Here is a 24,861-nt window from a genome sequence, read left to right as displayed (position 1 = left end):
AGGCTTTTATGTCTATGGACTCAAAAATGTGAACTTAGTCACAAGTTTACGATGTGTTGGCCCTCATCTTTTCTTACAGAGATCATCATGAGGATTTGTGTCCTGCACCTTAGAACGCTTCTCAAATCCAAACCATTTCAGTAATGACAAAGTCCTTCACAAGTAATGTTCACCAGGGTTAGAGCTGTCATGTGTGCAAGTCTGAAGCAGTTATGATAAATGGTGTAGCAGCAAATAGTTTTGAGAGAGAGAATTTGTGAAAAATGACATCTTACTTTGAAAGGACCAATAGCTCACTTCTTGTTGGACTTAGGTCAATGGTTACAACGCATGATTTGTAGGTCTTGATGAGACGAATGAGCCAGTTTTGGTTTGGTTTTTCTACGGGATTCCTACTGGTCGCAGCGGGCATTTTAGTGTGTCTAGGTGGCACAAAAATCGTCAGGAGGTTTTGTAAGACATCACCTGGAAGACGCCATAAAATCCAAACCATTCGAGTAATGAAAAAGTTATACAGAATATCAGATAAGGACGAGTTGATCTGTCATGTGTGCGAGTTTGAAGCCAATACGATAAACGGTGTAGGAGGATTTGTTTTTTAAGGATTTTGAAGAAAGAGCATTTTTGAGGCAAAATCTTACTTTGAAAGGGCAAATAGCTCACTTCCTGTTGGGTTTAGGTCAGGGGTTATTTGTAGGTCTTGATGAGCAAGACAGTTTTGGTTTGATGTTTCTACGTCATTCCTGCAAGCCGCAGCAGTCATTTTAGTGTGTCTAGGTGGCGCTAGACAGCCCATTTTGGAACTTTCAGGATTAATTACTTCATTTTCTAAAACTTTCACAAGTCCTGACATGCGTGCCAATTTTGGTGAGTTTTTGAGCAAGTTTAGGGGGTAAACTGATTTTTTCCACATCAATGGCCCCCCCGTCATGCAGTAGGTGCCCTTTTTTCCTTTTCACCCCTGACCTACAAACTTCCTAAGTCCACCACTGACAGAGAGAGACAAGTTGAAGGCAGATGGAGGTGGCTTTCAACTCCTCCCTTTCATTCCCAAACCGTAGGTCCAATCATCAATCTGAACATACCACGAGAGAGGTACACTCGTTCTAAACGCATAGATATAGGCTTCATGTTTGTAAAATAAAAAATGCAATCTTGGACACACGTTTACGATGTCTAGCTCACAGCTGACACATTTGCTCATGTTACTTCAGAGGCACTAGCTCATTTCCTGTTGGAGTTAGGTTATTGGTGTAAATGAGTGATTTGTAGGTCTCGAGGAAATGAAGAAGCCAGTTTTCATTTGATCTTTCTACAGCATTCGTAAGGGCTGCAGCAGCCATTTTGGTGTGTCTAGGTGGTGCAAAAATTGTCAAGAGGTTTTGTGACATGTCACATTTCAGAGGCACTAGCTCATTTCCTGTTAGATCTAGGTCAGTGGTGTCAATGACTGATTTGTAGGTCTCGAGGAGATGCAGAAGCCAGTTTTGGTTTGATGTTTCTACAGCATTCTTACAGGGCGCAACAGCCATTTTAGTGTGTCTAAGTGTTGCAAAAATTGTCAAGAGGTTTTGTGACGTCACCTTCCAGAGGCACTAACTCATTTCCTGTTGGATTTAGGTCAGTAGTGTAAATGAGTGATTTGTAGGTCTCGAGGAAATGAAGAAGCCAGTTTTCATTTGATCTTTCTACAGCATTCGTATGGGCCACAGCAGCCATTTTACTGTGTCTATGTGGCACAAAAATTGTCAAGAGGTTCTGTGACATGTCACCTTAAACACGGCATAAAATCCAAACTGTTTGAGTAATGACAAAGTTGTTCAGAGGAATTGTTTAGCAGGGCTTGGTCTGTCATGTGTGCAAGTTTGAAACCGATAAGATAAATGGTGTAGGAGGAAATATTTTTTGAGAGAGAGAATTTGTGAAAAATGACATCTTACCTTGAAAGGGCCAATAGCTCACTTCTTGTTGGACTTAGGTCAGTGGTTACAGCGCATGATTTGTAGGTCTTGATGAGACGAATGAGCCAGTTTTGGTTTGATTTTTCTACGGGATTCCTACTGGTCGCACCGGGCATTTTAGTGTGTCTAGGTGGCACAAAAATCGTCAGGAGGTTTTGTAAGACATCACCTGGAAGGCGCCATAAAATCCACACCATTCGAGTAATGACAAACTTATACAGAATATCTGATTAGGACGAGTTGATCTGTCATGTGTGCGAGTTTGAAGCCGATACGATAAACGGTGTAGGAGTTGATTTTTTAAGGAATTTTTAAAAAGAGCATTTTTGAGGCGAAATCTTACATTGAAAGGGAAATAGCTCACTTCCTGTTAGGTTTAGGTCAGAGGTGCGAGCGCGTGATTTGTAGGTCTCGATGAGACAAACACGGCAGTTTTGGTTTGATCTTTTACGTCATTCCTAGAAGCCGCAGCGGCCATTTTAGCGTGCGTAGGTGGCGCTAGAGAGGCCACTTTGGCACTTTTGGGGTTCATTTTTTCATTTCATAAAATTTTTCGCCAGTTCTGACATGCATGCCAATTTTGGTGAGTTTTTGAGCATGTTTAGAGGGTCAAATTGCGGTTCAAAAAAGCGGGAGAAAGAATAATAATAATAATTAAAGCTGCAAAGCAGCGATGGGCGGGACCACGGACCCTCGCTGTCGTCCTCCAGCTCACATAGATGGTGTGAATTAGCCTATTCATAGGAGTCAAAATGTTGATAAAACAAGCAATGTCAATAGAACGCAAGGTCATTTTTGGCAATAAACCCATGACTTGGGAGAAGAACTTTGATGGCTTCTGAAAACCAAACTACTGACGAGGACATCAATCAATCAATCAATCAATATCACAAATCACAATTTGCCTCACAGGGCTTTACAGCATACAACATCCCTCTGTCCTCAGGACCCAATGAGACAGAAGGGGAGACAGAGAGAGATGCAGGACAGACGATAATGACAGTAGCTTACAACAACATTAATGAAAGTAATAATATTATAATTATAATTCTGGCTATTGTGGTACAATATGTTGAATTAATATCTGGCAGTATACATATGTGACAATAATCATATGTGTATAATAACAGTAGAAGTATGGCGCACACACACACACACACACACACACACAGTCAGACAGACTGCATGTACTTAGGTGACAGCCCAGGCACTTCAAGATGAGTTGACTAATGATAACAGCAGCAGCAGGAGGCATTTGACACCACAGCAGCAGCACAACCTCACACGTCACACTGTCCAGGTACCGCTGTGATAGAAGTTAATCTGAGAGACAGTGGAGCACAAAGACTCTGGAGAAGAAGCCGAGTTACTGACATGCAGTATGGCCGAGTTAGTGACATGCAGAGAGAGAGAGAAGGGAGAGAGAGGAGAGGAGGGGGGAGAGAGAGAGAGATAGAGAGAGAGAGAGAGAGAGAGAGGGGGGGGGGGGGGGGAACAGGGAGTGGAGTGTGTGTGTGTGTGTGTGTGTGTGTGTGTGTGTGTGTGTGTAATTGTGTTGCTAAAAATTGCAAATTATGAGCTGCAGGTTGCTTTAAGGTTACATTATTTTTTTCTCCATGTTTCTCTCTCTCTCTCTCTCTCTCTCTCTCTCTCTCTCTCCCTCTCTCTCTCTCTCCCTGTCTTTCTCTCTCAGACATACACCCACAATGAATATTTGGTATGTATACTCTGAGTAGGAGTTAAAAATAGAAAAAAATATTAATATTTTTATGGTTGTTTTTCAACAAAGTTGGGAACAGTGTCTGTTTTTATTGAAAAATTGAAACTGCCCCAAAAAATGATAATGCATCAAAATTGGTGATGTTATATTTCATTCACATATCACAGACTGTGATAAATAAAATTAAAAAAATCCATCCAACATTTATTATATAGGTAATCTTAATTCATGTTTTTTTTTTTCATTAAAATAACAGTGACTTCATGTAAATAAAATGGCAAATAAATTGTGAAAATCCTCAAAAGGAATGAATATTTGATAGGCATAATCTGAGTACAAGTTGGTTAAAAGATTTCAGCAAAAAAAATGTAGAGAAATATATTAATATTTAATATTGTTATGGTTGTTCACACCGTCCCGAAGGGGACAGGTGTGATTTTTTTACAAGGGGGCCCGCAGGGTTATAAAGTACAGGGTTCTTATGAAGGTGGTGTGAGCTTATATTTTGAAAGTTGCAGACATAAGCCATGTGACCTAATGAAACTTTGACATGTGTGATGATCAAACAACACATCCATATTCATTTGAAATCATGTGACCTAGTGAAAGCTTGAGTGATGTGCACTGGCTGTTGTGAGGATAACAGTGCAGCAAGCAGACACAAATATATGCTAGTTAATGTCAGTGGAGAAACTGAGCAGGACTACATGTATTCCAATTCTTAATGAGGTAAAAAAGTTTCACCAGGACATCTTGTATTTACAGGTTTTTGGTATCAGGCATTTCTTTCAAAGTTTTAGGAATGAGCACCATGAGCTGGACAGTTTGGTAAATGTTATACTGTCATGTGTGTGTGTGTGTGTGGTCACACACACACACACACACACACACACACACTTCACTCTGACACACAGACTGTCAGAGTGAAGCTTTTGTTATGCTAATTAATGACAGCTGCAGTTGACACAGACAGCAAAATGGGTTGAAAGTTTCTCGAACTAGTCCTTCCAGTCCAGTACTTCTACTGTTATTATACACATATGATTATTGTCACATATGTATATTATCAGATATTAATATATACTTTCAACGTGTTGTACCACAATAGCCAGAATTATAATTATAATATTATTACTTTCATTAATGTTGTTGTGTAACACACACACACACACACACACACACACACTCCGGCTTGTGTCTGTCAGAGTGAAGCTTTTGTTATGCTAATTAATGACAGCTGCAGCTGAGAGAGACAGCAGAATGGGTTGAAAATGTCTCGAACTAGTCCTTCCAGTTCCCAAACCGTGGGTCCTATCTTCAATCTGAAGGCATCACCAGATAGATAAACTTGTTCTGAACGCAGAAACATAAAGCTTTTATGTCTATGGACTCAAAAATGTGAACTTAGTCACAAGTTTACGATGTGTTGGCCCTCATCTTTTCTTACAGAGATCATCATGAGGATTTGTGTCCTGCACCTTAGAACGCTTCTCAAATCCAAACCATTTCAGTAATGACAAAGTCCTTCACAAGTAATGTTCACCAGGGTTAGAGCTGTAATGTGTGCAAGTCTGAAGCAGTTATGATAAATGAATTTGTGAAAAACGTCATCTTACATTGATAGTGCAATACCGCACTTCCTGTTGGACTTAGGTCAGGGGTTGCAGCACGACATGTGTAGGTCTTGATGAGACAAACGAGCCAGTGTTGGTTTGATTTTTCTACGGGATTCCTACTGGTCGCACCGGGCATTTTAGTGTGTCTAGGTGGCACAAAAAATCGTCAGGAAGTTTTGTAAGACATCACCTGGAAGATGCCATTAAATCCAAACCATTCAAGTAATGAAAAAGTTATACAGAATATTTGATAAGGACGCATTGATTGGTAATGTGTGCGAGTTTGAAGATACGATATGATAAACGGTGTAGGAGGATTAGATTTTTTTAAGGAATTTTGAAAAAGAGCATTTTTGAGGCGAAATCTTACTTTGAAAGGGAAATAGCTCACTTCCTGTTGGGTTTAGGCCACAGGTGCGAGGGCGTGATTTGTAGGTCTCCATGAGACAAACAAGACAGTTTTGGTTTGATCTTTCTAGGTCATTCCTACAAGCCACAGCGGCCATTTTAGTGTGCCTAGACTGCTAGGTGGCGCTAGAGAGGCCATTTTGGCACTTTTGGGATTAATTTTTTCATGTACTAAAATTTTTCGCCAGTCCTGACATGCGTGCCAATTTTGTTGAGTTTTGGAGCATGTTTAGGGGGTCAAATTCCACTTTAAAGAGGCTGCGGGAGAAAGAAAGAAAGAAAGAAAAAGAAAGAAAGAAAGAAAGAAAGAATAATAAACGCTACAAAAACAATAGGGTCCTCGCCCTTCAGCAAAGGTCCCTAATAATAAACCTTACAGGAACAAGAGGGACTTCATCCTTCGGCCGAGGTCCCTAATTAGCAGCTAGATTTGCCCAACCATCAACAACAACCCATAAAACCACAATTCAGCATATTTACACACAATAAACCACATTTACCAACAGTTAGACCCCTTAAACTCTGAGCTAATGTGTTGTTACCTGTTAGATTGTCAAAGTGACCGTAGACCTGTGACCTAAATATAGCACATAACCAGTCCTCTGCCGACTCTGCCCGGATTGGGAGCACTGAGCACCAGGGGAGTGTTGGTGTTTACACCGCTAGTATAGGAGCTTTGGACCGCATTAACATTGCTCAATTTTACACCATACTTAAGGGTCATTCTCACTGCCGCAATATGGAAATGTGGGATGGATTTGCGGAATATTTGCGCAGTGCTTTTCTGTGCTCAAACCACACACACAGGCGCGGTACGGACGCGGTGCGAAATTTCACGTTGTTGTGTTCCAAGTCCGCGCTGCATGAACAGGTGTGGGTGAACATGGACGAGAGTAGCTGCAGCAGCAGCGAGCCAGCAAGCTAACGTTTAGCAAGCGTCAACATCAACTTTCTTTAGCACTTACCACTCTCACTGCAGCCACCAAGCTGGACAATGGACTGCCAGATGTCCTTTAATTCATTGATCATAAAATCATCCCGTCTTCTATCAAAAAGGACGGGGTGCTGTGAAACGAGGTTTATCAACCTTTCTCCCATACTGTCCTGCCTGACTGGATTTCGGACTCTCCCGGCACTGCGCGACTATAAACAAACAATTTCATTGGCCCAGCTGTGTAGTTCCGCCGGCGACGTCAGCGTCTGTAAAACAGCTATTAATCGCGGAGACTCATTTACGACACCGTACCATACAGGCACCATACTAAATTAATCACACAAATACACACTATTATATGCTTTACGGTGGGCCACTGTGCTTTCCCATCTGCATTAAACGCACCGGCTGAAAATTTAATACCTACAGCAACTTTACGGTAAATTTAAGACAATTTAAGACTTTTTAAGGACCCGCGGGAACCCTGTACATAGTCCAGGAAAATGCAGTGTAGTACTGGCACACTCAAAACGGTCCAAAAGTTGAGTGTGGAATGATGGACACTTCTCACCCTCAACGGTTGCCATCTTGGTGACGTAGCTAACCTCTCAACTTTTGACATGGTGGCAACAAGGAGCCTGTTAGTTATACATGATTTCTGCAGTAAGTACCAAAACTGTTGTCAAATAGAAGCTGTCAGCTGTCACATTTGGGCTGTCAGCTCAGCTTAGCTTGGCTAGCGTTTGGCATAGTGACCCCTTTGACAGACCTGTCAGTCAATAAGACAAATATTTCCACGTATTTTCTTGTAAACCCTCTCTAATTGATCTGATCTTGGCTCCGGTCCATTCCCTGCAGATTACAACACTGCTCTCAACACCAGTCATGACCTCTCACCATCCTTCCCAAAATATATGTTTTCACTGATTTTTAAGGATTTGCACGATTCGTGTTGGTCACATTTTCAGGTCCGAAAATCTGGAATTACAGATTGATCTGGAAAATTTGCATCCCTGCTCTATAAATCCTAACTCTTTTTCTGTTACCCTTTTCAGTCTACTACTTCTTTATCTCTTCCGTTTTTTATACCCTCCTGCATTTCATTTATTTATTCTGTGTGAACTCCCAGAATTATTAATACTGTAAGGTGATATTAGACATCTGAAGCAGTGTGATTTGTTCTGTGTTTGGAGGCATTTGGAGGTAAGCACTGAATAGAGAATGACAGCGGGGGAATTGAGATTTGTGTGTAACTGTATGATTGTGTTCTTTATGTTTTTGAGAATAAACATAATATTCTGAAGAATATACTGGAAGATACAAAAAAAAACAGGAACAAAATGTGGAATAACTCACCTTGCCATCAAATTTGGAGTATTCATTGAAGGGGTTGTTAAGCTGCTGGGGACACTGCTCAAGCCGCAAAGAAAGAGTGGATTTGGTACCTGTTGTCCGAGGCCTGTCTTTAAAGTCCCGTTTCTCAAACAGAGACCCCAGATCCTCAACTGGACAGAAAGAATTAGAGCAATAAACAACAATTTTCAATACATTGATAATGGTAGTTACTTTCCTCTTAGTGCAGGAACATATCCTGATAAATGGCAGGATGTCATGTCTGTATAGAAAAACTGTTATAATTCTTGTGATTAAAACTAATAAAGACTAATAGAGTTGTGGAAAAAACTATATATATGTTACACATAATGCAAATTTTATTTTATTTACATGTTAGCACCTAAGCAACATCTTCACTGGCTGCATGTATTTACCAGTTGTCACCAACCAAAGGATGATTTTCTTCCTTGTTTTACTTGAATATTTAAAAGGTAATATTGTCCAGTAGTTCACAAGGAAAAAAACAAAACAGTAAACGGTGTTCGACATAAACCGTGGCCCGATGGCCTGTGGCCACTAAGTTTTATCAGGTGTTGACAATAAGACTGCATTTCCAAATTAGACTGCCTGTCTAAATGAAGGTTAAAAAAGTCTTCGCAAACGGTTCAGTTCCACAAACATCCTAATTCATTTGCGCCTTTTAGTACAGTACTTGTTGCCTGCTAGTCAGGGATTGAGCCTAACTGTGTCCTTTTGTCCCAGGGACCGGATTAAATGTGTTTGGGATGAACAGAGATCCCTGGATGCCTACCACTTCGAAGATATTATTGTATGTATGTATAACTATTGGTTAGCAAAAGACAAAATGAATAAACAACAAAGCACGTCTTGATGCTGTTATGACTGGGAGGTGAGCTAGTTAGAAGCCGGTGGGCAGCAGAGTTCTCAGCTGATTGAGTTAACAGCTAATGGAGCTAGACACAGCAAGACTGACAGTGTTGTTCCACACATATGCTTTGACTTGGGCCCTGTTTAGACGACAACAGCTTCTCTAAAAACGAAAAGGTCTGCCCTTTGCGTTTTAAAAAACTTTTGCGTTTATATGACGACGTTATTGAAACGATCCCTGTTCACACTGAGCCGCAAAATCTACTGGAAACGCTGTAATATACACGCCAGGCCAATGGGTGGCAGTGTAAATTTGCAAAGCAACATCACGGCATGACAGCACGCGCCGGCGCTGAAGTGCCTTCCTCTACAACGCGGTGATCACAAACCAAAACAAAGACACAATGGCGAAAGCATGCACAGATAACTTTGCCTGGACGGATGACGAGGTGGAGTTGCTACAGTAGATATACACTTTGCGTATAAGTGTTGATAAATTCAACAGGGTGAGCAGCACAAACAGAGCTCGGCATTGTTGTTGTGATGGTCGACTTTCTCGCGCATGCTTAGTGACTGGAACCGTAAGGCGCATGTGCGAAAAGTCTCCGTTTTCAGAGGAACTGCATTTTGCAAATTTACATGACAACAGAGATGGTGCTGTTTACAAAAAATTGCACTCTGGAACCCGTTTTCAAAATGTTGCATTTTCAGGCACCCAAAATGCTGCTGTCATGTAAACAATCAGCCAAAACGCAACTAAAGTTTACCATTTTCAGTTGAAATTATTGTCGTATAAATGGGACCTTGGTTTGACTCGGCACGTCAGCTCAGCAAGGCAGGGATTTGCATTTCCATTACAACGGGGCTACCTGCTTGAAGGCGTGTCTTTACTGCGGATGACTTGTCTTAAGTGATGACTTAAAAGCAGCAGGCTGATCCACAGCTAAAAGTCCCCCTTTATTTTTGCTGTGAGTGTTTTTTTCCATCACAAAGCACAACAGTTGAAAGACGTTTCCTGTTGGAGGAGAGCTGTTAGGGCCAAAAGCTTGCCTCCAAGCAGGAAGCGATGAAGTCTCACTGACTGCAGCCAACCCCTGACACCCCCTCTTCTCCCCCTTGCGAGACTTAACTTGTGTCTGTCTGTCTGTGCAGGAGGCCAGAGAGGAAGGCATTTTTAAAGGTCTCTGTGTGTTCAGCTCTCAGTACTTTTGCAGCTTCTAGCTGAATCTCTGTTCTTAGGAGCTAAGTTTCTCTCCAGCATCCTGTTTAAGCCTACTTTAGATATCTGCTTTATTTCAACTGGTCATGTTCACTGTCAGCTGTATTGGAGTCGGGTTAAGTTACTGCTGATGAAAGCTCAACATGTCTGTATTTTCCTGCTTCACAATAAAAGTATTCACATAACAAAATAACAGGAGACCTTATTGTAAAAAATCCATAGAAAATGAAATGTCTTTATTATCGAATTAGTGGAACTTTGTTAGAGGCTTTACTTCAATAAAGACAAGTCTTCTAACACTGCACGGAGGAAGAGTAAAATCAGACAGCCACAGTGAGATGTTAGATGAAGAACTGCAGATAACAGGCTCTTACTGCACTTCTGCAAACAGCTCACCTCCAACACGTAAGGGTTCTTCATGTATAACACACGCAGCTAAGCAACAAGGGACTTAAGCTGTGGATTAGCCCACTGTTTTCGAACGTCATCACTCAAGACCAATAGTCATCAGTTACAGACACACCTTTCCAGCAGGTAGGCCTGACGTAATTGAGACGCAAATTCCTGCCACACTGGGCTGACATGCTAATTCAGACCAAACCAAGCCAAGCCAGCACAGGTGCGGAAAAAGGATAATACATTTTTCACAATAAAAGTCCCCCTTATTTGTCATGTTAAAGCTTTTATTGTGAAGGTAAAAAATAAGGAAATGGTAGGCTGTCATTAGCAGTAACTTAACATGACTCCCATACGGCTGAAAGCAAAAATTAAACAGTAACATAAAGCAGATATCTAAAGTAAAAACAGGACACAGGAGAGAAACTAAACTCCAAACCACAGAGATTGGCAGCTGTTGGCAGCTGCTAGCTGCGGTCGCCGAGACATCACCACTACGCGCTTGATGTACCATCTTGGGCACGGCTCGGCAAGGCTTAGCGTTTTTAAACTGACAAAGGAAATGCAAATCGGTGCGGCATGGTTTAACTCCACAGCCAAAAGTGCTGATGGAAAAGCCCTATAAGTTTATGTTCAGAGTGAAAGCAGTTTATTGTGACAACACAACAAGTTTACAGTAAATAAACGTAGCGTTACTGAAGCGCTCAGAACAGTTTGGAAGTAAAGTTATAAGCACTTTGGGTTTGGAGTTAGACATTTAACAACAGTGTTTACATTCACCAAACTTCTGTCAGAGATGATAGTAAGTAACCAGATAAATTTACTCCATTCTGTACTAAAGTACACTACTAAGGTATTTGTACTTTGATAACAAAAAGCGGTTGTACATGAACTAAATACAAACTAATAAGAAACAGCTGTTCACTCTAAAATAAAATCTGGATTATTTCAAAATCAGTCATGTATCTTTTAGTATGTTTTTTTAAAGAGCTAGGAAAATAAATATAATCATTTCTTTCCTAAACATTTAATGGTGCTTTTTAAGGCACTTACAACTATATATGACAATATCAAAGTAAATAATTCACTGCGAACTAAGAGACTGTGAGAGAATATGCCATATGCTTACAAAGATATTTTCATTCTGTTAATGACTTTTCATTTATGGAAGTGCCACGGTTAAGGAAGACTGTGTTGGGTTACAGTGCCTTTTCTGTAGGCTATTGGTTTTACATTAGACTACATTTGGGCCATCAAAAATGTACTTTGCCTACTAAATTAGGGGCCTGGTGGCCTTGTGGCCACTGTTTAAAGATATTGGTCTCCTCGTAAAGATTAGGGGAAAGTCTATGAAACCTAAATATAATTTGCTGCAGCCAGCTGCTTTTTCTGCTTTCTTTTCCCAGGGGACATGTAAAATAACCTTGTTCACTGTCTCCCAACACCTCAGATTTGTTTTGCCTGTTTTGGGGAGGTCCTAACCCCAGGTTGGAAACTATTGGCCTTAGGTACTGATCGATTGGTCTAATTATGGTTTCCAGATGTTTCGTATGATATTTTAGAGTATGTCATAAAAAATGATTTTAACATTTAGATTTCTCAGCAGTGTTTTTATTCAGAATAAAGTCATTCAAAAAGTTCACTAGTACACACAGAAACAGCAAAAAGTTTAAAGCAAAATATATGGTATTGCTTCAAAAAAAGAAATGAGTGCAGCTTTGCTATCTTAATCAGTTTGATGCATGTATTTAAAAAAAAAAAAACCCTTACCTGATTGGGAGGATGTCCTCTCTTTCCATTGAATGTTTTTACATTTGATTTGGTTCTGCCGTTCCTTCCTTAACCTTTCAAGTCTTTGAGCTGGAAAGAAAGAACAACTTTTACATCTCAGTAGCAGGAAAACAAGACAAAGTTGCTCAAAACCTATTAAAACAGAAAAATTCAACATTATGTACACCATGCCACTGAAAAACTAGTACAGCATACTTTGATTCAAATGTCTATCTTTAAATGGGCCTGGAAGCCGTATGAGAAAAAAAGGACATTTGTTTTCAGTAAGACACACTCACTCTCTGCCATGTGATATTTTGACAGTCAAACACAAAATAGTACTCACACCAAAAATCATCATGTTTTATGAAATATAATTTGTATATTTTGTAAAAAAAAAAACAAAACAAAAAAAAAACGTTTTTTCTACATCCCTCTCATCTTACCAGCAGCCCCAGGTTTCTCGCGGCTGTCTTGTTGGAGTCCTGATGAGACAGCCACCACATGTCAGCACTCAATCTCAAATCTGAACATCTCAGAGGATTTCAGTTTTCTACCCACAACCCTGAACCATGACCAGAAGCAATCCACCAAACTCAGTACAAAACTCAAGAGAGCCAAAAAGAGACATGCTGTCTTCCTTTGGACTCTCTCTACCACCAAAACCATATTACAAAAACTGTTGCAGCCAAATCAAAGGTTGGAGGATGAAGCAAATAAAATGCAGAGGGCAGATCAAATAAAAGCAGCAGGTACACACACTGTGCTTCAAGATATGAATGCAGCAGATTTATTTTCAATGATGCTTACTAGGTCCTGGAAAAGTTTTAGAATTATAAACACATGGTGGATTAAAAATTCATATCAAGATCAATAATAACTGACGTTTGCAGCTGAAGCTGTCCTGTCAACAGCAGAACTGCAACAACTGATTGATTAAATCCATTAATATTCATTATTACCAGAACTAACGTCTTGTGGGTGTATGTCTCCGCCAACCACTCAAGTTGAGTTTATGTGCACATTGGAAAAGTTTGCCTCAACAGCTTGCTGCCAGAAAGCTAATTCTTACCGAAATCTATTCATTGTAACCCAAACAACGATCAAATGTTTTCCTAACCTTAACCAAGAAATCGCTTTCTGGCAGAAAGCCTTCCAGGCCAACTTCTACCAACAGTGATTTCCATCCATGTTTGTCCAGACAGATATGTAGGGATAACTTTGAAGGAATTTAATAAACAGTACTATAAATGATAGTAAATAAAAGCTGTCTGTACTAAAAACCAGGGGCATGGTCAGCACAAACAAATCAAGGCCAGCCCCAAATACAGGCCAGGAAAAAACAAAACAAAAAACAAGTAAAATCAAAGATGCATTTATAAAGTTTTTATTATTCTTTGTCTTTATATTTTAGCCATTCAACACTTTCATTTAAGAGATTGAACAATAAAATCATAATAATTTTGACAAATCAACACCTTGTTATTCTGGTGTACTCATCTACAGGTACCCAAAAGGTACCCCGCAAAAAGCTGTACAATAGGTAAAAATATGTATTTATACATAATTTCACGGGTACAGGCACAGGCTGAAATTAACTACACATGGGCGGGCAGCAGGTGAGAACAAAAACACATTTTTATTTCACAGAATAAAACAAATGAAAAAGATGTGCCGTGTTTGTGTAATATTTTGACATCTAAATCACAAGTTGTCACAAGTTGAACCTTGTGTCAACAGGGTCGTTGTCACATTCATCACCGACGTGGAGGACTCCAGCAATTGACCAAAATGAGGTGGCAGCCTACATCGAGGTCAAGACACCCCAGGAGGATCCTTTTGAGGTTTTATAGTGGTCAAAGGAGCACGCTAAAATGTTTCCTAACCTGGCAGTGATTGAGCAGAATGTTTTCGTTATCCCAGCATTGCGTGCAGCCAGTGAAAGAGATTACTCCTGTGCTGGATTTGTAATGTTCAGGAGATTCTGATCAGGAGCTACATTGTTGGAGCCTATTCATGTATTCCTTTAGCCCTTAGCAGTAATGATTTTATAAGCTTTTTTAATGACAAAAATTCTAACTATTAGAGGCAAAATTCATGACCTCCTGTCCTCAGATAGTACCTATCTAACCTCAAGCACAGCTGTAAGACCTAATATATATTTAGATTGCTTCTCCCAGATTTCTCTTCAAGAACTGACCGCAGTGATTTCTTCATCTAAATCATCAACGTGTCTCTTAGACCCCATCCCAACTAGGCTACTTAAGGAGGTCTTACCTTTAGTTAACACTCATATATTAGATATGATCAATATATCCTTATTAACAGGCTATGTACCACAGTCTTTTAAGGTAGCTGTAATTAAACCTCTACTAAAAAAGCCCACCCTGGATCCAGAGGTGTTAGCCAACTATAGACCAATATCTAATCTTCCCTTTCTGTCAAAGATCCTTGAGAAAGTAGTCGCAGATCAGCTGTGTGATTTTCTCCATGATAATAATTTATTTGAGGAATTTCAGTCAGGATTTAGAGTGCATCATAGCACTGAGACAGCACTAGTTAAAATTACAAATGACCTTCTGATTGCTTCAGACAAAGGACTTGTCTTTGTACTTGTTTTATTAGATCTTAGTGCAGCATTTGACACAATTGACCATCAAATTCTGCTACAGAGACTGGAACATTTAATTGGCCTAAAAGGTTCTGCACTAAGCTGGTTTAAATCTTATTTATCTGATCGTTTTCAGTTTGTTCACGTTCATAATGAATCATCCTTATGTACTAAAGTTTGTTTTGGAGTTCCGCAAGGTTCTGTGCTCTGTGACCAATCCTATTTACTCTATATATGCTTCCTTTAGGTAACATCATTAGAAATCACTCTGTAAATTTCCATTGTTATGCGGATGATACTCAGTTGTATTTATCTGTGAAGCCAGAAGAAAGTAATCAATTAACTAAACTCCATAACTGCCTTAAAGACATAAAAACCTGGATGAGCACCAATTTCCTGATGTTAAATTCAGACAAAACTGAAGTTATTGTTCTTGGCCCCAAACAACTCAGAGACTCTTTATCTGATGACATAGTTTCTCTAGATGGCATTGCTCTGGCCTCTAGCACTACCGTAAGAAACCTCGGAGTAACATTTGATCAAGATTTGTCTTTTAATTCTCATTTAAAACAAACCTCAAGGACTGCATTTTTTCATCTGCGTAACATTGCGAAAATTAGGCCTATCCTGACCCGAAAAGATGCAGAAAAATTGGTCCACGCTTTTGTTATCTCAAGGCTGGATTACTGTAACTCTCTATTATCAGGTAGCTCTAGTAAGTCCTTAAAAACTCTCCAGCTAATTCAGAATGCAGCAGCACGTGTACTAACAGGAACTAAGAAACGTGATCATATTTCTCCTGTTTTAGCTTCTCTGCACTGGCTCCCTGTAAAATCCAGAATTGAATTTAAAATCCTACTGTTAACTTATAAAGCTCTAAATGGTCAAGCTCCGTCATATCTTAGAGAGCTCATAGTGCCATATTATCCCACCAGAACACTGCGCTCTGAGAACGCAGGGTTACTCGTGGTCCCTAAAGTCTCCAAAAGTAGATCAGGAGCCAGAGCCTTCAGCTATCAGGCTCCTCTCCTGTGGAATCATCTTCCTGTTACGGTCCGGGAGGCAGACACCGTCTCCACATTTAAGACTAGACTTAAGACTTTCCTCTTTGATAAAGCTTATAGTTAGGGCTGGCTCAGGCTTGTCCTGTACCAGCCCCTAGTTAGGCTGACTTAGGCCTAGTCTGACGGAGGACCCCCCTATAATACACCGGGCACCTTCTCTCCTTCTCTCTCTCTCTCTCGTGCCCTATTACTGCATCTTGCTAACTCGGCCATTCTGGATGTCACTAACTCGGCTTCTTCTCCGGAGCCTTTGTGCTCCATTGTCTCTCAGGTTAACTCATATCACAGCGGTGCCTGGACAGTGTGATGTGTGTGGTTGTGCTGCTGCCGTGGTCCTGCCAGATGCCTCCTGCTGCTGCTGTTATCATTAGTCATACTTCTACTGTTATTGTCACACATGTATACTATCAGATATTAATATATTATTAATTATAATAATATTACTTTCATTAATGTTGTTGTAAGCTACTGTCATTACTGTCTGTCCTGCATCTCTCTCTCTCTCTCTCTCTCTCTCTCTCTCTCTCTCTCTCTCTCTCTCTCTGTCTCATTGTGTCATATGGTTTACTGTTAATTTATTATGTTGATCTGTTCTGTACGACATCTATTGCACGTCTGTCCGTCCTGGAGGAGGGATCCCTCCTCAGTTGCTCTTCCTGAGGTTTCTACCGTTTATTTTCCCCGTTAAAGGGTTTTTTTTGGGGAGTTTTTCCTTATCCGCTGTGAGGGTCCTAAGGACAGAGGGATGTCTTATGCTGTAAAGCCCTGTGAGGCAAATTGTGATTTGTGATATTGGGTTTTATAAATAAAATTGATTGATTTTTTTTTTGAAAATGGTAAATCAAAATAATGCTGATGATAATATTGATTAATTATTTGAAAGTTGTAGATCATATATTGCAGATAAATTATGATTTATTATGATTGTTCTCAGCTGCTCACAGCCCTCCTCCTAGTCAGGCCATCCTCCTCCTATGATTAGGGAAAGAAGACAGCTGGGTTTCCCTTTTGTCTGCCTTTTGTGTTGAAGGAGTGAGAAGTGAGACAGTTTATCTACCACTAAATTAAGTTTTTTGTTTTGGTCATTGTGTGAAGTCAACCACAGAGAATATTTTTGTTTATGTAAATAAATTCAGAACCTTTTTTGAACCAGGAAAGATCTCCGCAAGTGCTTATTATTTAGTGAGTCATAGACCTCCTCCTCAGAAGCCTACTCTGCTATTTTACCTTTTTTTTTTAACACATGAGTAGCCTCAACACACATTAACCACAGAGGTCTCTCCTTCTCCAACACAAACGGAGCCGGCAATTGAAACTGTTAAAAACACAGAATAACGTAGTTTCACATTTCAAATTTATGTATTCCCCACACAGTTTGGCATGTGGCTGCAGGCGGCTAGTCCAACACATGCTATTGTGTGGTCTAGGGATGCACTGATCCGATATTAGGATCAGATTATCGGCTGAGATATCAACATTATAGCTGGATTGGGTATCTGTAAAAGCAGCTGATCCGTAAGACCAATCCTTCCCCTTTAAATCTTTGCGACACGGACTACATCATACAGCATGTGTGCCGCAAGCCGCAACAGTCACGTGCCGCATGCTGCCAGAGTTGATTAGAGAGTGGCAAACACAAGCAACATGGAACACAAGCAACATGGAGCGAATGAAAGGGTCTGCTATATGGAGGTATTTGGTTTCCCAATGGAGTATTGCACAATTAGTCTTGTGTGCATGTGTAAACCCCCCTCTGGCAGTGCAATAGACTGAAACAGCCTACTGAATCATGCAGAAGAGGAGCTGCACATCAGAGGACTGTGCTGCCCTCTGCTGGGTTAAAGAAGAAACACAAAGATGGACAGTGGGATAGATGGGTTTTTAGCTCAGAATGCAGGAAAGGATGTAAGAGAAAAGAAATAACACCATCGTCTGACGCAACTTGTCCTATTTTGTTATAACTGTTATATTCTCTTTTTATAGAAAAAAATCAAACTGCAAAAATCAAACAGAATCTATCTTTAATAGATAAACCTCAGATATAAATCACTAAACCAACTGGCACACACAGGAAGGAAGATTTCGTCTTGGTTACTGTGTGTATGATTACTGTTTCTATGTTTGCCCATCAGTTTCAGCTGCTACATTTGTATTTCTTTCTAAGAAGATTGTATCCGAATTTACTTGAATCTAAATGCTGATGCATAAGTTATTGCTGCTGTTGGGATTCACAGGACCACAGATGATTTGTCATTTGTTAAAATCTAAACTGGACATGTGAAGGCATGGACATGTGACTGCTCCCTTCCGACAATCTCTCTCTCTTACTCGGGAGCTGCCAAGCCACCCACTCCTCTTTCCGTCTGGGCCTGGACCAGCCCAGATGCTCAGACCCTTGCTCCTTGCCCTGAACCATAAAAGGTGGGGCAATTGATCACAGACTTTCTAACCTGAACCAGAAACTAGCTTTCTAGCAACAAGGAGAACCAAGTGAGTTAGCACCCAGCGTCTACCTCTGCAAAGAGTTAGACCTTTTTTCCATCCATTCAAGGATCGGTAACGTAACAACTGGGCATAGTTTATCACAGCTTTACAGGCTAAGCTAGACTGTTTAACTTGTATGTGATTTAAAGCTATCATTGAGTTATTGTTGTGATAGTTTGCAGTTAGGTCATTGATTAGTTGGCTTTGCCAAAGCTAAGTGTTTAGTTTGCTAATGCTGTTCACAAACAGATTCTTGCACACAACTAAACAATCTCTGCACCAATTCAGACCGTTTGCAATACAAATCACATTGACATAGACTCATTAACAAATAGGCTTTCAACAGAGCTACACCTAAAGAGGCATCTCAAAGTTCCCGCTTCTTTTCCTTTTTCTTTGTCCTGACCACACAGTCAGACAAACACCTCCCTCAATCTGAAGCCAGCTTTGATTCGGCCATCTTGTAGTTCTCTGTAGCCAATTTGTTGAATAAATCACATTTTTGGAGTCATACCTGCTGTCTGTTCAATGTTTATTTATTTATTTATATACATTTTATGTCAATTTATGTTCCCAACACTGCTGTTGCACAATTGTTTACTTTTGTAACAAATAAATTTCATTGCATTAATTTGTTTAATCTTGTTATATTTTGTCTCAGGAAAGAAAGGTGTAGTCACACCCGATGCCTTTAGTGAGTTCGTCTTGTTAAGGTTTGTAGCTTGTTAAATCAACAATGATATCGGATCGGTATCGGGTATCGACAGATATGGCATTGATGGCCACACAGTTCTTTCCTAAGATAAAATGAAACAAGATGAAACACATTAATGCAAGATGCATGATGAACTATTTATTTTTATCAAAAATAAACAATTGTGCAACAGCAGTTGAAATAGTGTGAAATACTTCCACACACCAGATTCTCTCCTTTGCTCCATGACGTATGATGTAGCTCGTGTCGCAATATATTTAAAGGGTTGCCTCAGGTATAGGTTGCATTTTTCGATACCTGATCCATCTATTTAGATGATATCGGGTCCGATATTCGATCCAGATATCGGATCGGTGCATCCCTAGAGCACAGCCAGCTGGAGGTGGAAGGACAGCAGTTCCCTTGGGACTACAGACAAGGTTTTAGGAGTGGACTTACTCAATGTGGGACAAACATAACCGAGTATCAAAAAAAGATGATAAAGAATAAAGCAATGGTGATCTACCCTTCAGTGAGTAATGGAGACAGGCTCCAAAGTTTTCTACAGCACAAAGACCTCTCATTTCAACATCTCAAAGCCATGGCCCAGAAAGACCCAAATCAACTCACTGAGAAACTTGTTTCGTATGTTGACTATGTTAGCAAGACTGTCAGGGGAAATGCTGGGGATGGCTGGAGACATGAGGAGTACACTGCTGTGGCGAACTTAAAATCACCCACCCGCTGCCTGCTTGTGACAGGGGTTGTTGCAGCTCGAGACAAACTGGACACAGACATGATCAGAAAGTCTCTCAAAGTTTGTGGACTGTCTGTGCAAAGTGACAGGAGTGTGGGCAATCTCATGCTTCAGAGGCACTCACTCAGACACAAGAGCAGAGCCGTGCAGCTCAGGAGGAGAAGGATGAAGAGAAGATATTTAACAATTAATTGTTGTTCTTGATGATGACGAAGATGGTAATGATAATGGTGAGGATGACCATACTGAGGAGGAGAATAGTAAGGTAACATGCTAAAATTTTAGACAATGTCCTGTATTTGTTGGGGTGTGGGTTTTGCTTTCAGCTATACATTATCAGATACCTGACTGGGAAGAAATGCCATGGACGGACAACCCGAAAACATTATGGCCATGGCTGTCATCAGCGCAGAGGCATAAAAATAGTTTCAAAAAATATATATTTATTCAAATGAATTATGGGTCATTTTAAATTTGTTCAACCTTGAAGTGACAGCCCTAATGCCTACCGCCATCACCAGAAGAAGGAGGAGAAGTAGTAGAAGAAGAGGACGATGACTGACCAGTAACGTGTACAGTAATGTCATAATGGTACAACAACATTCAACATGCTCAGAAAGTTATTTTTTAGGGATGCACCGAAATGAAAATTTGTGGCCGAAGCCGAAGCCGAATATTATTAAACGCTTGGCCGAATACCGAGTACCGAATACCGAATATCATTGTTTAGTTTTTCATTAGTTTTTGCAGATGAACCCCCTCCAGATTAGTGTCACGGTACCAAAATTGGGACCCACTGTGCGATACCATGGAAAATACCATGGTTCTGAGTAGTATCATGATACCACAGCGAAAATGAGGCAGATGTGCCTTTTGTCATTTATAAAAAGATAAATCACTTTTCTATAATACATCAATGATATTTCAATGGAATAAATTACTTATTGACTTGTTCATACTTCAAAAACAGCATCAATCAGTGATTAACATAGGGGGGATCAAAATAAAATAAAATAAATAAATAAAATAAAAATCAACCAGCCACCCTCCTCCCCTGACAAGTCCCTTCATAAGTAAAGAACAGTCCCTAAAGTGTGGTGAGGTTTGTGGGCCGTTACTGCCAGAAAGAGAGAAATGTGAACGGCTCGTTTCTCCTCTGACACGTCACATACCTGTGTTCGGCTGGCTCGGCTGTTCAGGTACTTCTGGGCAGTCATGACACCAAGAAGAGAATATTATTGGAACCGACTTATCCGTCGCCGGTAAGCCGATGGCCGCCGTAATTGACAGGAATACATGACTGTCTGTCTGTGACCCCCGTTCAACCCACAATCGGTGGGATTCGCGTTTCGTTTCTTCTGCTGGTTGAAATCTGTAGGCTGCTCGCACAGCGTGATTTAAGCCTATTTTGCTCGCTCAAAACTATTTTTAGTCACAAATGCGAGTGCCGTGACGGACGGATCGCCACACTACCGACATTTTATTCCTCCCGTCACGGCACGCCGTTTGATTGCGTTATCAAAACACGCCGCTATTATTCGGCCTTGCTTTTAACTTATTCCACCAAATACCGAATGTGTGTTTTTTTTTGCAATATTCGGCCGAATATATTCGGTTACCGAATATTCGGTGCATCCCTGTTATTTTTAGTATGACTGTTTTGACCATGGATAACAGCGCAGCACTAACCACGACTGAAGTCGCCACAGTGTTAGCTGTAGTAGCTCTTTGGGTAATCGGCTTATGACTCAAAATCATGCTCAAGTTAGCAAGTTAATGTAACTGACTAACTGGGTATTTAGTTAAAATGAGCAGACATTAGGCTTGTGTCGGTTTGAAAATTTTCCAACCGGTTTGATTTAAAGCCAAATATCTAACCGAACCAATATATCGAATTATATAACAAATTTTACCACTGGGGGTCGCATGTGAGCCATTTTTCCCAATAAAAGCCCATTATAGGTGTAATACGCTTCCAAACCACTAGGTGGCGGTAATGCTGTATTAACCGCCAATACACACAAGGTTACACAAGAAGAAGAAGCAGAAGGACACCAAGACGTTAGGGAAAAGACGGTGGATAAACCAGTAATAGTATTAAAGGGATAGTTCAACATTTTGGCAAATTCGCCTATTGCCATAATCCCTATAGTCATATGAGTAGGTACATTTCCTTTAATTGTCAGTGTGTGCTGTTCTGAGATCAGTGGGGCAGAGCTGCCCGCTGAAATGGAGATGAATGGTACAGCCCCTTCTCTCCCTCACAACTAATCAAATACACCATCAAATGACTTCAAAACACTCTAGTGGACAACACTTGGCTTGCGCATTCCCCACGCTATGAAATAATAATGTATAATTAAGTAGTAATTAAGTAATTAAGTTGCAGTATCGTCAGCTGGACGCACCAGAAAGTTTAAGAAAAGTTTACAGAGTGTTGTTGTAAATCATGTTTTACACATGTATTGTAAAAGGTTGCGGTAACAAGCTGAAGACATGGAGCAGAGTAAAGTTTCACGTAGTACCAACCCAAAATACGGACAGGATGAAACAATGGCTATTTGTGCTGGACATCGACCCCAACACATCTGTGGAAATGGTCCGGAAAATGTTTGTTTGCTCCAACCATTTTTTACCAGACAACAGTGAAAGGATGGAGCACAGAAGCTCAGGAATGGTTCAAACGCTTTTCGTTTTTTTTTAAAGATAATTTTTTTGGGGCGTTTTGCCTTTAATGGACAGGATAGTGTGTGAAATGGAGGAGAGAGAGAGAGAGAGTGGGGGGACGACATGCAGCAAAGGGTTGCAAGCCGGAGTTGAACTCCCGACCGCTGCAGCGAGGCATCACCTCTATACATGGGGCGCCGGCACTATCCACTACGCTACTAACGCCTCTCAAACGCTTTTCTTGAAAGATACTGTGATACCATCTGCTGGCATCACAAAACGAGCAGGCGTGCTAAGTGATCGTTGTGTATTTTGCTCAGCAATCTTTCTGCTGTAACGTTACCTCCATGTTGAGTAACATTAGCCTACAACCCAAGCATGGTAAATAGGGCTAAAATGCAAATGTTGTTGTGGTCATGTTATGGATAAGTGCTTGCCCAGAGCATAGTGAAGTGACTGGCATTACTTCTCATTGTTGGGAATAAACAGACTGCTAGGGAACATTTTATGTTGTTGTTCCTTCAGGAGTTGTGGTGATTTATGAGTGTGGAGTTAGCATGTTCTCCCCGTGTTCCAGTGATTATTTTGAGGCGTACTCTATGTTTATATTGCACAGGTGTACCTAATAAAGTGGCCAGTAAGCCCCACATTTACACCACCGGCTCTGGGTCTCCCCTCAGCCCCTGGTTGCTCAGCAGCCTCAGCCTCTCTTCTTGCTCTCTCTTCTTCCAAAACCTGTAACTCTTCCTCTGTATATTCTGGCTTCTTCTCAACAAACTGCACTGTACTAAACATACGCTGTTTGAAATCACTCTGCCCAGCAAGTACTGTATGTCTGGAATGTAGTTCCAGCTCTGCATTTGGCTTCAAAACAACTCTGTCTCGCAATATTACATTATTATTCAATAAGCTACAAGTTGTCCACTAGAGTGTTTTGGAGTCATTTGATGGTGTATTTGATTAGTTGTGAGGGAGAGAGGGAGCTGTACTGTTCACCTCCATTTCAGCGGGCAGCTCTGCCCCACTGATCTCAGAACAGCACACACTGACAATTAAAGGTAATGTACCTACTCAAATGACTATAGGGATTACGGCAATAGGCGAATTTGCCAAAATGTTGAACTATCCCTTTAATAGTACAGTATAGTATATACTGTATAGTACAGTAGTAATCCAGTATCTTTGGTTAGGGCAACAAACTGAATGACTGCTGACTCCCTCGCACTTTTCCCCGCCCCCAATGTAATTTGATCTTTCGCAGCAGCAGCAGACAGCTGAGCGGAGTCGGAGGCTGCAGAGGGACTCTGCAGCCTCTGAGACAGACTAAACAAAACACTAGTAGGCTCCTCCACTTCATTTATAAACAAACATAAACCTTATTAAGTTGTCATAATGCATGTTACAATGCAAGATAAGTTGAATATAGTCCCTTGACACACCGCTGATGTGAAAACATAAACTATAATAACAAATGAAAAATTGAGCAATTTTGCTCAGTTTCGGCCCACTTGACATGCTGCTGGGTTGTGCTATGGCGTGCTGGAATTTGTCATTTAAGTGACAATGCCTGAATGCAACACAGGCTCGCTCCGCTGTGTGTACAGTGCCGTGCTGTGCTGCTGTGCGAGCAGCATGTTTGACTGTGCTCAGTCTGTTGATGGTCATTTACACACTGTCCATAACAATAACTATGTCAGGTCAGGTCAGGTCAGGTCAGTGCCCCCCCGATATAGTGTAGGGGAAACACTGATGAACATGGAAGAATTTTTTTTATTATATTGTAATCGCAATCGCAAATCGCGATATTATCCACTCAAATCGCAATCGCACATTTTTATCAAATCGTGCAGCACTAGAATAAACCTTGTTCCTGAACATGATTTCCACCGTCAGACGACAATGTCATCAAAGTCCGTCTTGTGTTATTATCTTCAGTGAGAAACAGCAGAAATTACCTACTTAGAGATTAGTTTTGTCTATTAATTCTGTTTACATTATGAATTTATTTTTTTAGTTATTTACATTATTTTGATTATAATTGTTTCGAATCTACCTAAGATTTCTGAAATGTTCTGCTGATGGGCAAATGTTGTCATGTTATAAATAAATAAAATAGTAGTTTAAACCACAGTTAGCTGTCTGGTTTCAGGAACAAAAATCTGACTTGAAACTTAAAAAAATAATTATTTGACATTTATTGTTTTAATTACTCACATTGACTGATATGAAAATCTTTATTGTGATAACATTTTTAGCCATATCGTCCGCCCGTTGACCCTGATAAAGGTATTTTAAAGCGAACTCTTGATTAAGCTAGGGGCTCAGCTACATTGGTAG

General features: G+C 40.5%; 1 protein-coding gene across 4 annotated transcripts in view; it reads right to left on the bottom strand.

Annotated features, from left to right (window-relative positions):
• Positions 1-24,861, bottom strand: part of mapkap1 (MAPK associated protein 1) — a 101,793-nt gene that overhangs the window by 63,491 nt on the left and 13,441 nt on the right. For all 4 annotated transcript variants that reach the window (XR_013488151.1, XM_078162205.1, XM_033646928.2 and 1 more), the window contains exons 3-4: positions 12,248-12,337; positions 7,996-8,144 (exon numbers count right to left, since the gene is read on the bottom strand). Coding sequence is in view for 3 of the 4 variants with exons in the window: in XM_078162205.1 (XP_078018331.1) it covers positions 7,996-8,144; positions 12,248-12,337 (239 nt within the window). In the remaining variant the exon portion in view is untranslated. The remainder of the gene's footprint in view (positions 1-7,995; positions 8,145-12,247; positions 12,338-24,861) is intronic.

The sequence above is a fragment of the Epinephelus lanceolatus genome, chromosome 19 (assembly GCF_041903045.1).
Source record: "Epinephelus lanceolatus isolate andai-2023 chromosome 19, ASM4190304v1, whole genome shotgun sequence".
Lineage (NCBI taxonomy): Eukaryota > Metazoa > Chordata > Actinopteri > Perciformes > Serranidae > Epinephelus > Epinephelus lanceolatus.
The sequence above is the reverse complement of the archived record's forward strand: the minus strand, read 5'-3'. Positions and strand labels throughout refer to the sequence as shown.